Source organism: Abramis brama (assembly GCF_963993115.1).
Source record: "Abramis brama genome assembly, chromosome: 3".
Classification (NCBI taxonomy): Eukaryota; Metazoa; Chordata; class Actinopteri; order Cypriniformes; family Leuciscidae; genus Abramis; species Abramis brama.
In genome coordinates this window covers 21,624,667-21,640,856 of record NC_139965.1, presented here as the reverse complement: position 1 = coordinate 21,640,856, position 16,190 = coordinate 21,624,667, and the positions used below count along the sequence as shown (strand labels likewise).

Below are 16,190 nucleotides of genomic sequence, written 5' to 3'. Positions count from 1 at the left end.
GGCAAGAGAAGCAAAACTACACCTTCGGGCCTGTGGTTGCGAGCAGAGACAGCAGTGAAAACCTCTTTCTCTGAGTAGTGTGCATGTGCGCGCGCGCACGCCCGCGTGGGGGGTGGTGGGGGGAGTGCAAGAAGAGGAGGAATAGAGAGAGGGGGAGGGGAGGAAAGAGGAACCCAGAGGTGATGAGGATGGAGGAAGTCTAACAGAGAGGAAGAGGAGAGAGAGAGAGATAGAGATACAAGAAAGGAGAGATCATCATAAAGGGACAACTAAGGTGAGTTAGAGAAAATGGAGATGGTTCTTTTGCACAGTACTGGCAGGCATGAAGGAGGGGAGGGAGGAGATGGTTGGAGAGAGAAACACATAGACAGAGAGGGAATGGCTGGGAGGGGTCTTGTGCCACAAGTGCTGGTATGTCTGTCTCTGTTCTTGTCTGCAAAAACCACAGAGAAAGAGTATCAATGTATACGGGTGTACAAGGAAGGATCTGTCCATCACTTGGGGCCTGCTGGCAGATAGTGTTCAAGACCAGTCTGAATCCAGTCTTTAATCTTTATTCTGTCAGTGTTGGAGTTGTGTCTAGATATCAAGTTTATTCTCACCTGTAATACCTTCAGGTTATGTTTAATTATTGTAGACCAGGGTCCATGGTTTACAGTGTAGGCTAAATTATATTGATTTCTTTAGGACTCAGTCACCCTTTATCAACTGGATGTTGTAAAAGAACTATATATGAAGCCTAATACACGATATCCATCATAAAATGCTAATTGTTAAGGTAAATAGGCAAGTTCTAGGCTTTTTCCCCTTTCCTGCATACATTAGTGAAGGGTCTAGGCAGCCTCAGCACTGCATTGCACAGCTGACGGATCCCTCCGCACACACAGCAGGAAGTAGTTCCGTATGATTTAATGTGGGAGCACCGCAGGTAAAGCACAAAGTAATGATCGGTATTGAGCTTGTTTCATGAAGAGAGTTGTCAGATTTGTTCTAAATATGTTTAAATATAAACATAGGCGTAATTAACGTCTGAATAACGGCTTTTTACGATGCGAGGGTTTCATGAAACATTTTATTCTTAATATTGCGCATTTGTGAACTGCGAGGGTCAGATTAACTCACGAAACGAGCCTTTACATTGTCCGAAGCACTTGTTATGCATTTGATGCCGGTTAAAGGGACTATGTAATTGACATGGAAGTTAGTTGGGGAGAGGCGAACAGAGCGGAAGGTTTTCTCGGTTGTGAGGAGTTCGGTCTCCCCGGCACATACACACGGATAGGATCCGTATGCGACCGATGCAATGAACTGGAGAGAATGAGAAACGTGCGAAAATCCACTGAAGCTTTAATGTAGTTGAGAATTACCAAACGTACGTAGTGCTGATGTTTTATAGCACTTATTTCTTGCTTAATAAGTTTGAATAGGAGAGAAAGAAAGAAAGCCAGGTAGTGAACTGCTATTCGGACTGGCAACTAACGTTATAAGGCAAATGTTCAACGACAGCTAGCCATCAACTGGAATAGGGACATAAGCGTGGCTCTACACAAAAGGACCCAGGCTTGAGTACGCGACTGTGCTAAAAGTGAGGTGAGGGGAAAGATGCTTTTTTTCCTTTTCTGTACTTTTTAAGTTTGAATGATGCATTATCATTACCCGAGCAAGATCCGTGCGCGTTTACTCAGAGAAATGTTTAAATGAACAAGGAACGGATGATTGGATGGTGGTCGGAGTGATGCGACCTCTCGGAGTTTAAGGGGGCAATCGATAACTGTTTTCAGCTGAAACACTATTAAGAGTTGATTGGACACTTTGTTATGCGAGGGACAGTTCAGTGCCACATAACTGAGTGTTTTGGACTCATCCGAAGAGCACGTTTAAATTCACACTGAGTGAGCCGGACGGCAACTTCAATCAATAGAGACACTGGTCGTGACGTCACACACTCTATTCAACGCTTAATTTTATGACACATAACGATTTTTTTACTTACTTGTGCGAACAAATATTTAATCCTATTTAGGATTTTGATGACGCGTAATCAAAATAATGTATTATGCCCAATTATGTAATTGATTGCGCCAGTACTTCATCTCGCAAATGCATCTTTTGTGTCCACTTGTATAGATTAGAGACATTTTTTTATTTTATTTTTTTTGTATGTTGTTTTGTATGCTCAAAATCACAATTCAAACAGCCTCTTGAGTTATAATTTATGAAAATAGCGAGAGTTTGTGGTTGGCTATCACAATGGCAGTAGCTTAAGAAAATAATTATTTGGTCATTGTTTACGATTAAAGGATGGTAACTGTTGTTCTGGAACTGTTCATGTAGGCTACGTTACATTTTTGTAAAATGATAAATGTCAACTCTAGGCTAGGCTACTGTTCACTCCCAGTTAGTTTTCTGGAAGCATTCGCGAAACAAAGACTTTCTTGTCCACTGAGTCAAGGTCTCATTTATTGGCGTTGAAATAAATGAAAGTTATCTCAATTCGTTACAAATTTAGAAACATTTCACTAAAGTGTATATCCCGCGCTTTGTGGTTTGATACATCAGCCAGGCGAAATTAACTCTATCACCTGCCGCTCAAAACACCGCCAAGAGCATTTAAACCTCCACAACATCTTTCTATCTCTTGAGCAAGACTTAATTTCCATACAGTCAGATATACTTCAGTTGTTTATACTAATTTGAGACTAATTTGATTTTATCACCACATTTCATAACAGACTGCGGCTGTTCACAGAAAGAAAATACGTTTGTATAATCATGTGACCGTTGGAAAAATGTTACTTGAGGAAGTCAATAAAGAAACCAAAGGAACCTCATATCATGCGGTGATTCAACTGACTAGCTATCTTACCTCCTTGTGCTGGTTGTCTGTTTTGTTGTAATATTGCTGTTAGACAAAAACATTTTTTTACAGCAATATGTCTTAAGAATAAAAACAGGTCAAATTCTTTCCAAGAAGCATACCTTGTTATAATAGTCAATTAGAATTAGTTAGCATCAAAGATGCTGCTAGATTAAAGGCATAATTTATATACAGTATTTTACAATTATCATTCATCATTTAGCCTACTAAAAACTGTTCAAGTTTGGAAAGACATGAGGTGAGTAAATGAGGACAGAATTTAATTTTTTTTGGGTGAACTATCCCTTTAAGACTTTGAAAACAAAGGCCCCAATGCTGATTGTTTTGAACACTCTCTCTCTCTCTCTCTCTCTCTCTCTCTCTCTCTCTCTCTCTCTCTCTCTCTCTCTCTCTCTCTCTCTCTCTCTCTCTCTCTCAGCCATGCCATCAGTGATGGAACGATCAGGGTCTGGTGTGCTGTCCCGAAGCAGGGCCAAAACAGTCACGAACGGGAACAGCCAGCACTCTGAGGAAGAGAGCAGCGATGAGGAACACACACATGGTGTGTCTGACACATTCACACACAAACCCAGCAACACCAAGCCACCATCTGCACCTTTATTCCCTTACATGTTAGCGTAGTTTCAATCCTAAATTGTTTAAGTGTAAAATGTTTCAATGTATCAGTGTGTCTGTATGTGTATTCGGTCAAGCATCCCTATTCTCTTTTCCTCCTCTCCCTCCACCCACTTTTCTCCCTCTGCCGTCTGTGAGGATGCACTGCCTGTTTTTAACTATGCCTGCCTGACTGTGCCTGTGTTTTTTTTCTTCTCCCTGACCGTCCTTTTTGCTCTTGCTCTTTTGAAACAGACAGTATGATCCGCGTTGGTGGGGACTACCAGGCACAGATCCCAGAGTTTAAACCAGGTAAAGAGGAAGATGGGAGTTAATCTCAGAAGAGATGAATATATCTCTGAACTCCATGTGTTTTTCACAGTCTGCATGAGCATGATAAGATAAAGGGCTGTGTGTAGGTGTTTCTGTGTGCACTCAAGTTATGGGGAGTAGGAGAGAACACAGCTATAGTCTTTGAGTATGTATATATATAATATAGAAATACAAAAAAACAGCAGAGAGGCATAGAGAAGTGAAAAAACAAGGTTGTGTGAGGAGGAAACAGTTGCAGATGTATTTGAGAGAGGCTGCTGTGCCGTGTGACAGACAAGTTTGTTCTTTGTGTTGACAGACTGTGCATCCCGGTACAGTGAGAATGAACAGAGGAGCATGCTGGTCTGGTCACCAAACAGCCAAGTGTCCGATGCCATGTGTAAGGAACAATTATTCACATATAAAAAGGTCTAAAAACAGCTGAGAGTTTGACTCATTGATGAGGAGTGCTTTAGAAAAGGAAAGAAACTTTTCTTATTCTAAAAAAGAAGCCAGTATACTGTGCAGTTGTATGTAGATGCAATGTGTATTTTTTCACAAGATTGAAACTACCTTTAAATTGTGAATCAAAATAATCCATTTATGTTGAATGAATCATGATTCATTAAGATAATGTGCAATATTTAAATGCTTTTCTTTATTTGCATATATGTGTACCTAAAAGTAGTCAAATTATGTTGTGTTGTGATATTTGGGTTTGGTCAAAGTAACTCTGGTTATGTAGTCTACACACTGTAGTCTTTCATTCTGCTCTTCATTGTTTTGTTTTTAAAAATGTTTCTTTCGAGGTCTAGAGTCGTTTGTATTTCTTTTTTTCTTGCCTAAGATATATTAAATATTTAAAGAATCCTATAAATGTATTTAAAAAAACACTTGTTAATTGGATCGTATCTTTTATCAAATCCAATTGATTTGTTTTGAACTTTGAATCAAATTGAAACCCAGTGAATCATTATTTTGAATCGATTCACTGTCAACCCAAAGATTCACAGCCCTTTTATTTATGTTTATTCAAATTCTTTGTTTTCTATTATGCTATTGTGATGCCTTTCAATGTGTGTGTATTGATAAGTCGTTAGCAATTCCCATTCCTTTGTACACTGTCACCAAATCTGCCATTTTGGATTGTAAAGAAACTTTATTTTCCATTCTCTCACTCTCAGTGGATGAATATATTCTGATGGCCAAAGAGAAGCACGGATACAACATGGAACAGGTACCGTTCCACTTAAATGTTAGGCACGATGTGGAATTCCTCTAGATGAACGCATGGATGACTGTTACAGTGCTTCTGTCTTATATCAACAGGCTCTTGGCATGCTTCTGTGGCACAAGCATGATGTGGAGAAGTCACTGGCTGACCTGGCTAACTTCACTCCCTTTCCTGATGAGTGGACAGTGGAAGACAAAGTCCTGTTTGAACAGGCTTTCAGCTTTCATGGCAAGAGCTTCCATCGCATCCAACAGATGGTGAGCGGGAGGGATGGAGGCAAGATGGGTTATATAAGAGTCATCTGCTGCTCTCACATCTGCCTGCAACTACAGAAGAGCAGGCATCTTGAGATACGGCCCAATGTAGAATCACACATCCATGTAAAGAGTCATAGAGAGGTCTCACTTTAACACTATGAGCTGTTGTCTTGTATTGAGACCGACCTGTTGTATTGCATCTGTTGAAATGTTTTAAGAAAGTTCCAAAGAATTGAGTTCACATGCTCAATGTTACAAATTTGATTCAGGACATAGAATCTTGTTCTTTTTCAGCTTCCAGACAAGCTGATCTCAAGCCTGGTTAAGTATTACTACTCCTGGAAGAAAACTAGAACCCGAACAAGTGTCATGGACCGCCAAGCACGCAAGCTCCTCAGCAAGAGAGAAAAGGATGAGAGGTAAAAGAGAAATATGGAGAGAAATGACAATGAATCATACGCTTGTGGCTCTCAGACATGCACGGTTACAAAGTGTGTATTTTTGTTCCTGCCAGTAATGATGAGGTAGAGGAAGGAGAACCAGGCAGTGACAGTGATTTTGATATCAACGCCAAGAAAGAGGTGAGGCTATGGTGTAACAGATAACTAGACTCAATGGAATAAAACGGAAGTTGCGATTGTTTTCGAACAAGAAAAAATGTGGGACTTTGTCTATTGAGAATTGATTGGATGGTTGTGGTTAGCTATTGCTGTGATGTCATGTGAGTGACAGGTTGTCCCGCCCTCGCGCTGGTAAAAACATCATCAGAGAAGAGATGATGATGCAAGAGGGAGGGGAAGTTATTCTAATTAAAGATTGCAAGGGCACAGTAATTATTTATTAAATAATGATGTGCACAGATAAATAATTTATAATAAATACTAATTGTTAATTTATAATAAATACTAATATAATAAATAAAAATAAGAATTGTCAACACATTTATCTAATTCTTTCATAATTATACATACAGCTTTTAATTCTATATTAATTTAGTGACTAAATGGAATATTAGTACTTATAAAAATCAGTGGTCAGGGACTAGTGAAGGCAAAAAGTTGTTTCAAAATTATTGAAATAAAATGACCAGTGATACGCAGGACCTAAGATACACATTTTCCTTCAGACATTCATAAGATCCTAAAATCTTAATTTTAAAAAAGACTGCATGTGTGCTGCTTTTCAGGCTGCAAAGCAGAACTCTGGAAATGGAGGAGGGAGTGATAAAGTTTCAAGCAAGTCTGTTCCGACTCGGAAAGAGAACCAGGGTGCGCAGTACCGACACCACCCTCTCCGTGCTCGCCGCAGGCCTCCTAAAGGCATGTACCTGGAACAGGAGGACATCGTCACCCTCTCTGCGTCCACTGATTCAGGAACTGTTTCTATCAGACACCTGGACACACAACTAGTGTCACTTAAGAGACAGGTAATGTGCATGGAAACACACTTTCAGTATCAAATCACAATGTTTTGGTAGTGTTTGTAAGATTTTAAAAGAAATTAATATTTTAACCAGCAAGGATGTGTTAAATTGATCAAAAGTGACATTTCTATTTCAAATAAATGCTGGGCTTTTGAAATTTCTATTCATCAAAGAATCCTGAAAAAATGTGTTATGGTTACTAAAAAAAATATTAAGCAGCAAAACCTGTTTTTAACATTGATGATAATGAGAAATGTTCAATCAAGAAATGCGATCACCTCTCAGAACATTTTTGGCTCTGGTTTGTTTTTAGGTCCAAAGTATCAAGCAAACCAACAGCGTTCTCAAGCACAACTTGGGTGATGAGATTGAAGGCATGAGACCTTCAGAGGTAAGTTTTCATCTGCATTGCTCTGATACACAAACCACACACATTTGTCATTCACACTACATTGAAAAATTGGAACTGCAGTATATTGTGTGGTTAAAGCAAGGCACAATATTAAATGCCATTTAATGTATTTTGAGAGCCATAGTTATGCTACATTATACTCTTAATTTTTCTCCATGCTCTGCATTTCCTTCAGCCCTCTCAAAAAATCAACACTCGCTGGACGACGGAGGAGCAGCTCCTGGCTGTTCAAGGTGAGCTGGAATATCATTATCTATAATTCCTGAAATCCATCAATTTAAGAACAGATCTCAAAATTAATATCCATATTTCATATTGTACATTATAATGATGTGATGCTTAAATTCACATGTAGCATTTAAAACCACTGATTTTAGGTTGAAGTGTTATTTATTTAGACAAAATTGTGTAGAATTTTAATGTATTTTTATTGGTTATCAGCCAGAGCTTTAATTTAATGCATCCATAGGTAAAAGCATGCTTCTGTAATTCCTGGTTTGAGAGCAGAGAAGATCCTCCCAAAAATCTCACTTGTTTACTTGCATACATATTGAAAACATCATAAAGTAGCTAAATCCAGCTAACCTAAGACTTACACTTGCTAGAATGTATGGTACAACTAATACCTGTCCTAAAAGTATGGTAAACTAGTAATGTATGTTCATATTACCCAAACTGATGGTCTCATGTCAAATTAGGGAGTTCCTATTCACCTCAGAGTAATCTTTCATGACACTTTGCAGTAAATAAGTCTCTTTTCTTGTTTTTGTTATGTAATATTGAAGTATTTATTGTCAATTATTTATCTGTGGGCACAATTTCTGGTTTGTGCCAACTTTAAGAAATGTCATTGTGCGAGTGTATCTAAAGCTATTACCTTCGAAGTATTCAATGGCATTTTAAAGCAAGATGTCAGAGGATTTGCAAGTAGGAGATACTACAGATTGAATGCATAATATTGTTTTATTTTAAGCATTGCTGTGAACAGATTTATCATGTAGCTATTTTCCATCCACATGCTCCCCAGCTATTAGGCGATACGGTAAAGACTTTGCAGCCATAGCAGACGTGATTGGCAACAAGACGTCAGTGCAGGTCAGCTCGTTCTTCGTCAGCTACCGGAGACGCTTCAATCTTGAGGAGGTGCTACGTGAATGGCAGGCAGAACAGGAAGTGGTGCAAGGGAGCAGCGGGAGGACTGTGAACACGGAGCTAAATGGGTCGGCAGGAGCGGAAGATGATGAGGTAAGACAGATTTTGAGTTGTGTAATAGGTGTAATAGGACTTGTTTCAGCAGGCAGGGCTTTCATCTTGGAGATAAAGAACAGTTAACAACAACAACCGTGGAATTCATTTTCTCTTTTCTGTCTTTCTTTGTTATTATAGGTGAAGATGGACGGCATCTCTCCGCCTCACTCTGACAGTCTGTTGCCCTCTTCAGATGCTAGTGTTGGTGGGAACCCCAACTCTGCCCAGTCCTCCCCACCCCTCACTCAACCTCCACCCTTACTGCGCCCTGCACCCCCCTCAGCGCCCCCTAGCCTGCTGCGCCAGCCTCCCCCGCTACAGACGCGACCTCTACAAAACCGGACGCCCCACAATCACCCTCCCCCTCCCCCTCCGCTCATCAGACCTGCGGTGGCATCCTCGCTCCACCAGGGGGCACTGAGGAACTCTCTAAGTTCCTCCTCTGCCTCTGCTGGACAGCTGCCGCCCTCACTGGTGGGGCTGAAGGTGGAATCCCCCCAGTCACACTGATCACCATGGAACTTTTGCCTTTTTATAATGGTTTTTAGGAGACCTAATTTTGGTCTCAAATCAGTGTAAAAGGGCAATGTAGTAATGCCTCTCAAGAGAAATATGAAAAGAAGAAAAACCCCAGAGGTGAACTGGAAGCAAAGCTGGACATGTACCAAAACACATTTAGCAATTCAGGAAGGATGAAACACACCGTGTGATCTGCTTCTTCACTTCAGGACCGAGAAGAACCCTCCATATAAATGCATATAAACTTCCAGTCTTGCCAAAAAACAAACCCCACGAACACATCTGACCTCAGGTCCTACAGCTATACCTCGTGAACCGTTTCAAGCACAACTGCTTCCACTCTAACTACAGCTATTGAAACACCATCTGTCATAAAAAGCTCAGCGGAAGCTGGAAGTTTAACCAAAATTGTGGGGTAAAACCTTATACACTGGAATTAAAAACTGCCACGACAACAGACTCAGTTGTTCCTTCCACCATCTCTATGGCAACAGCTGCACATCACCTAGTGTGCATGACTACAGGCACTGCCGAGTGTTGTGAAGTACACCTGGTGTCAGGAAACTCACTCTGCCATTGAAGAGCCATGCTGATAGAATCGTCCTGGGTGAAGCGGTTTTTGTCGTTTGTATAATTAGGTCCTTGAGATATTGTTAGGTAGTGAATTTATGTAGTAATAGTAAATATTGACTAAGCACTAAGTGATGCAAAATACTTGATTTTTCTTTGTTGCAACTCTGAAATACACTGATTTCATCTCGCTCTTAAAGGCACAAACAGAAGCATCAAAACACTAAAGATGATTCCAGAGGAAGCTCGTGCGAGAGTACTCGTTTCTTCCAAAATGTTGTACGTATGTGAGAACTGTTTACATATTAACTGGATTTGCTTGTGACTATTTTTGTTTTAGATTTTTTTCTTTTTCAGAATAAAGTGAAAATGACCAGATGAGTTTGTTGGTACTCTATGTAAACTACAGCTATTTTATACAAGACCCTTAAATACACATGCACTAATAGGTGATGATACACATTATGCTTAATCAGGTCTCAAATTAGGTGGGAATGTGACACATTTTTAGTAATTTTTCACAGAAATATGAGGCAACATGCTTTCTGCAGGTGGTCAGAACAGGTTTCCAAATGGGTCTGGGGGCCACAAGGAGGTCCCACTAGATTAGTTTTTCAGCTGTCAAAAGTTAACATGCAAAATTAAGCAATAATTTTTTAACACATGAAGAAAATTAATATGGTTTCATTTTGTTTTCTAAAGATATAAATCATAAGATGGATCGTGATTATTTTATGTTGTTGACAGCCACAGTTCAACGGTAAGAAAAAAAACGAAACAATTCTGCATTGTTCTGTGAATAACCGTATTTGACCCATAATATGTGAACGGACAACGTCACACACGCGTGCCTGGAGTGTTTTCGGTGTGGTTTCAGTAACTTACAGAGATATATGGCAGGTTTTAGATCCAGTCACTGCCTTCTTTCGGAGCTGTTCCCGCCCGTTTTTGTGGTCTGCGCGCGACTCAATGCTCCGCTCTCCATTCACGTTAGAGAGGCTACGTAAAAGCAGTTGTCTGTTAATCAAGTTTTTACTGACTTTCTAGTGTTATGTTAAGATAAATGTTACATGATGTAGGCTATATTTGTATATAATGTTGTTCAATATGGTTACAACCAGGTGATATTCAAGGCGCGATAACAAAAACGAGACTGATATCAGTTAGGCTAACGTTACTATAGTTCATACAGAAGCGAGTCCTATATTTAAAGGAGTAGTTCACTTTAAAATGAAAATTCTGTCATCATATACTCACCCTCTAACACAGCATGTTGTTTCAAACCTGTATGAATTTCCTTCTTCTGCTGAACACAAGGGAAGATATTTAGAAGAATATCAGTAACCAGGCAGTTTTTGGGTCCCATTGACTTCCATAGTAGGAAAAAAATATAGCCTACTATATAAGTTAATGGGACCCAAAAACTGTCTGGTTACTGACATTCTTCTAAATATCTTCCTTTGTGTTCAGCAGAAGAAAGAAATTCATACAGGTTTGAAACAACATGAGGGTGAGTATATGATGACAGAATTTTCATTTTAAAGTGAACTACTCCTTTAAGATGCGGTGTGAACGGGAGTCTCTCACATCTGTTAATACGGTCGTCAATCCCAAAAACATGTGGGTCATTCCACCGAATGCGTGCCATTTTTCAACTCAAAAATGCATTTTATTATTAAGTAAAATACACATATTAAATAGTGAAATATGTGCGTTATTAGATTCAGTGGTAAAAAAAAGGGGGACATGTTACAAACAAATGGCACCAATTCAGAGGAATGGCTTATGTAGGCCTACTCTTTTACAAATCTGTATTCATAAAACTTTTTTTTTTTTTTTTTTTCTGACTCTTTGCTGGTTTTTAGTGTTCATTTTTGACAAATTGCGTTGGAAACAACATTTGACCCCCAACACCATTGTAGGCAAAAAAATTGTATAGCCTTTCCAAAACACATCCATGTGTGGAAACTTTGCATGTACATTCATGCACTATGAAATAGTCAAAACATTTAAAAAGTAAGTAGTTTTACCAGTGTTTAAAGAATTTTAAATGTGGGTCAAACTGACCCACAAAATGTTAAGTACCTTCTTTTGTGGTTTAGGTTTAAAATATCAATAGATAATATTTTAGTTTCTTATGGCTTTAGTACAGTTACTATATAAAAGCCAACAATAAAAGCTTAATATGTTTCTTATACAGTAATTTTTCCTTCCATATGAAAAAATACAGCTGCCTTTAGTTCTAGAAGTGGTCTCTCAAAAGGGGATCATCATACATGGGGATCCTCAAATTGTTTTGGAAACCCCTGGTTTAGGACAAAAACCCCTCAGATTTAAAGTAGATTTATCATGGGGCGACCAGTTAGGACACATGTAATTAATACACAGTAACACAAGCTAATATTTGAAGATCTTATTTGATTAGCAATGCAAAACATACCTTCAGAGATGCCACAAATATATATATATATTAAACGTTAGAACATATTGCATCAGTTTTAAAACAGACAGTTTGATTTTAATAGTTTTATTACTATCATTGATCATAATCATCTTTGCACAAAAAAACCCAAAAAACATTTGGTGTATTTCTATGTGAACCCTCCTATCCCGACAGCAAAGAGTCTGAACACAAATAATAAAATTACAGCAACGAAAAACTTGTGAATTAAAATATCAACCCTGAAGAAAAATAAACAATACTTAAGATAATTGGATCCCCAGCACCTTGAACAAATGATCAGTTGTGAGAACAGCAAAGTACATGACAAAAAAAAAAGAAAGAAAAAAGATAATCATTATTTTCTATGAAGATATAAAACACACATGTGCACAGTTGTCCCCTGAACTGGTGACAAGACTTTTTTTACAAGGAGATCTGATCCCAACCCCCCTCCTCTTTACACAACAAGAGGTGACGGTGCACCCCATGTCTACTAGAGGATGCATGCAAGCATGTACAGCTCAGCAGAAATGGATGGAAACACACTGTGGCTCTCTAGCTTGATGTCAGTGTACTCTTTTGCTCTCTTTTTTACGCAGACACATCTGCAGGTTGGTTCCTATCTGCTCTAATTACTGATCTGCTTGTGCAATAATGACATCTGAACTGATTTTAATAGTGAAAATGATAATGCCAACAAAATATTGGAATTAACAGAACACCAATATTTGACTCTCCATGGCAGGTACTTGTGGTCTCAAGGCTACGTATTAATAGTCTCTGCATTGAATATTAAACAATGCAAGCCTTTTGGTTATTCAGATATTACACTCCCATTATCATCTCTCTCACACACACACACATTCAATCACAACACGCTTTCATAAAGAGTGTACCATCAAATGAGTAACGCCAAAAAGCCACCTGCAGACGAGACGGAAGTGGAAAGTTCTTGGCTTGAACCATGAAAGGTCGTGGATGAAGAGCAGCTCGACATCAGTTCCTTAGTCACGAAAATGGCATGGGAATGATTAGTTGCGTGGATTTTGTCCTTTAATGTCTTTTCCAGTGACTTTTTTTTTTTTTTTAAGCATGAGGAGAGTATTTGCTGCCCCGTAATCCTTAGCGACAAAGTGGGGCAAGAGTGTGAAAGGTTCAGTTGGAGTCATGTGGTGCTTTTTTCAGACATTCTTTATACAAAGGCATAGTACGATCAAGAACACGAGACCACAAATAAAAGAAAAATAATTTGTTTTTCCTAGGAATAATATTAAAACATAATCATTGGTAAATACAACAATGAAACACATTTAATTTCTTTAAGAAAATAAAAAGGCAACAGAAATTCACCCATTCCAGTGCAGCAAATCTAAACCCAGCCGATTAAGAAATAAAATCACCTTAACCAGAATTTAGTCCTCTCAGTATTGACCAAGTGTGCTGGCCCTTACTGACCAACGGTGGGCGTAACCCTGTTGATAGATTAAGAGGAAGAAATAAACAGAGAGAGTGTGTGTTTCTCTCTGAAGGGGGCACAAACATAATTGTCCACCTCCACCCTGTGATTCTGAAGTCAATGGCCACCCCTCTTTCAAGTTTGCCGTTTTATGCTCTGTCTGTTTCAATAGGCAATAGGTGCATTTGTGTGCGAGAGACTGAAATGAATTGCAGAAACAAACCGTTTTGAGACCCGTCGCCTTTCTGAATTGAACATTTTCAGAACCTGCAGAGTTAACCCTTCTAAAACTCCTCATTCTATGCAGGATCGAAGGGCCAGTGTGCAATTTTCCCCCCCGTTTGTATGAATCTGATCTTATATCTATCTCTTATGTACCTACCCATACCAGCAGGTTGTGTTTGAGCACTATATTCTCCATTCATCCCTGTTCAGAGACTCTTTAAAATGCTACTTTCGCATCCCTCTCCTCTCACAGTTTCAGCTCGTTGGCGATTTTGGAGGCGATGTTTTTGAAGGCAATGGACGTCCCGGATATCCTCTTGAAGCGGACGCCGTTGAGCGAGAGGCGGGGAAGCTTGCACACCTCCATCTCCCACTGCACAAAGTCGTCACGGGCGGGATTGCCGGCCATGCACAGCAGCATGTAGCGCTCGCGTAGCTCGTACTCGCAGTTGTTGGCATCGAGAATCTTCCGAATCTCCTTCATCATCTCTCCGGGCTCCATGGAGGACGTGGTCTTCATGCTCCAGGTGAAGCGGAGCGAGCGAGGCTTCGTCTGGTCTTTAAGCGAGGACACGGGCGCTGTCGGAGGAGTCCCATCCCCCGGGGAGGAGGAGGAGTCTTTGTTGTCGTCTTCCGGCCCTACGCTGGTCTTCTCCGACTTCTCTGCGCTGCTGAGCATAGATCTGGGGAGACGGGGATGGACAGAGAAGGATGGAGGTGGGGGAGGTTGAGAGAATAATATCAGCAGGGGGTGAATGAGGACAGAAAGAAAGGGAAAAGAACAAAGAGGATGTAGGAAGGTGTGTGGGAGAAAAGTGAGATATTGTTGAGAGACAAAAAAGGAGGGTTGAAGGAATTTGAGGGTGTTGAAGAGAGAGAGAGGGAGAGAGAGGGAGAGAGAGAGAGAGAGAGAGAGAGAGAGAGAGAGAGAGAGAGAGAGAGAGAGAGAGAGAGAGAGAGAGAGAGAGAGAGAGAGAGAGAGAGAGAGAGGATGAGGCAGTGGACATGGTTGGAGAGAGACATACGGCAATAATCAACTGGAAACGTTGCAGAGGTAAGGAGAGCGCATGCATGTGTTCATGTGCAAATTGATGTGGCGCAAACACATGGAAAACACAGAGAAAGGCTTCTGCTTCAAATGAACACCTTTCACTCGGAGGCATTCTCGTGTCTGCTGCGCTCAGGATGTGAAGTCGCACCTCACATGCCGAAAGCAGAAATTGGAAGTTTTACTGAATCTCGACTGAATATGACAGCTGACAGTTAGTGTGACTTTAAGCCTTTAAGAAGCTTTGAATCTCAGCTCTAAGAAGACTAAATATGATTCAGTTCATTCAAATGGCTAAATGATGCTCAGTGACAAAAGGAGAATTAGGTTCAACTGGGTAATTAGACACTATGCGTGTCACAATCAAGAACGCTTAATGCTGCTTTCAAGTCCTGCTGGGAAGCTACTGACAAATGAGGGAAATTATGTTGTTGGTAAAAATGATGCATTGGGCAATTTCATGTTTCAGGAAGCTTTTCGCTACAGCAAAATGAATAATAAATAATGCACATAAGGTGTGTAATTAATGCTTTATCTACACTACAGTTCAAAAGTTTCTGAAAGAAATTAATACTTTTGTGCAGCAAGGATAAACTAAATTCACCAAAACTTGAGTAATGGCTGCTGAAAACTCAGCTTTGCAATCACAGGAATAAATAACATTTTAAAGTCCCCCTGTGGTGAAAATCAAGTTTTGAATGTTGTTTATATGTCTATGTGGTGTTTTTAATATGCTTTAAGACAAACCATGTGGAAATTCATAAGTCAGCACCGTTTCAGAATATTTTCTCCTTAAAACTGCAGTGAACTAAAGACAGTCTCAAAAACGCGGTTTGAAATCGCCGGTGTTTCTTATGTTGTGACCAATCACGTCAACATGCGGGCGGGCTTCAGCATATCATTACTATGCTCTGAAGCAGCGGGGTCTCAAGAGAAGCAAGGTTATCCAGGTATATTTTTCTGTTGATATGAAAAAAAAACGGGTACTTTTAGCAATATAGAGAGTGAATCATGTATATGATGTGTATTACGATGTTATGTTGAACTATATGCCTTTCTCCACTGACGTTCTAAGTTGTTCAAAGTGGCTAATTAGCATTGGATCCGCGTATACTAAATGAAGCAAATGTGTAAAGTTACATTCAAGCTATTTTAAGGCATGAATCATTTTTTTTTCACAGAATTTTTTTTAAATTGTGTCATTATGGTGATCAAAAATGTGTTTTAAGGTATAAAATGATTAAAATGTATTAAAATAGAAAAGTTATTTTAAATTGTAATAATATTTCACAAAACCTTTCTTTTTTTTTACCACACCTAACCTTTGAATAGTAGTGTACTTGATGTCCTTCCACTGAAAAAATGTTAAGGTCTTTTAAGCCTCTTGCCTAATAAACTAGCAGTAATATTTTCTGGCAAGCTTTATCACTTTATCAGCAGTAACCAAAATGCCATCAAACTAAATTGTAAAACTTAATTATGAACAATATAACTTTGATTCTATCAAAATTCTTTAATTGAATCACCCCCAACCCAAACAGTCAGAAAAAAAACACTGGTTATTAAGATAT

General features: G+C 39.4%; 2 protein-coding genes across 14 annotated transcripts in view; one reads left to right on the top strand and one right to left on the bottom strand.

The window, feature by feature from the left end:
• The first annotated feature begins 243 nt into the window (after positions 1–243).
• On the top strand, positions 244–9,825 carry rcor2 (REST corepressor 2). 2 transcript variants are annotated; one of them, XM_084109077.1, is made up of 14 exons: positions 244–274; positions 1,507–1,590; positions 3,297–3,419; positions 3,728–3,784; positions 4,104–4,184; positions 4,969–5,021; positions 5,114–5,275; positions 5,570–5,694; positions 5,790–5,856; positions 6,462–6,701; positions 7,012–7,089; positions 7,286–7,343; positions 8,138–8,355; positions 8,497–9,825. In XM_084109077.1, the coding sequence occupies exons 3-14, from the start codon at positions 3,299–3,301 to the stop codon at positions 8,866–8,868; spliced, it is 1,632 nt and encodes a 543-aa protein (XP_083965203.1). In that variant the 5' UTR covers positions 244–274; positions 1,507–1,590; positions 3,297–3,298; the 3' UTR covers positions 8,869–9,825. The 2 variants fall into 2 exon arrangements, with proteins under 2 accessions (XP_083965203.1, XP_083965202.1); XM_084109076.1 differs by lacking the exon at positions 244–274 and having other exon boundaries at positions 1,155–1,590.
• A 2,114-nt stretch (positions 9,826–11,939) lies between these two features.
• mark2b (MAP/microtubule affinity-regulating kinase 2b) overlaps positions 11,940–16,190 on the bottom strand; it is a 47,890-nt gene continuing 43,639 nt past the window's right edge. For all 12 annotated transcript variants that reach the window (XM_084109064.1, XM_084109069.1, XM_084109068.1 and 9 more), the window contains one exon: positions 11,940–14,254. In XM_084109064.1, the coding sequence (XP_083965190.1) occupies positions 13,819–14,254 (436 nt within the window). In that variant the 3' untranslated portion in view covers positions 11,940–13,818. The remainder of the gene's footprint in view (positions 14,255–16,190) is intronic.

Bases quoted from the DNA above. Each gene is read 5' to 3' on its own strand.
- rcor2 (XM_084109077.1), top strand. From the start codon at position 3,299: ATGCCATCAGTGATGGAACGATCAGGGTCTGGTGTGCTGTCCCGAAGC. The intron at 5,857-6,461 runs GTGAGGCTATGG...GCTGCTTTTCAG, and splicing joins ATATCAACGCCAAGAAAGAG to GCTGCAAAGCAGAACTCTGG. The intron at 6,702-7,011 runs GTAATGTGCATG...GTTTGTTTTTAG, and splicing joins TAGTGTCACTTAAGAGACAG to GTCCAAAGTATCAAGCAAAC.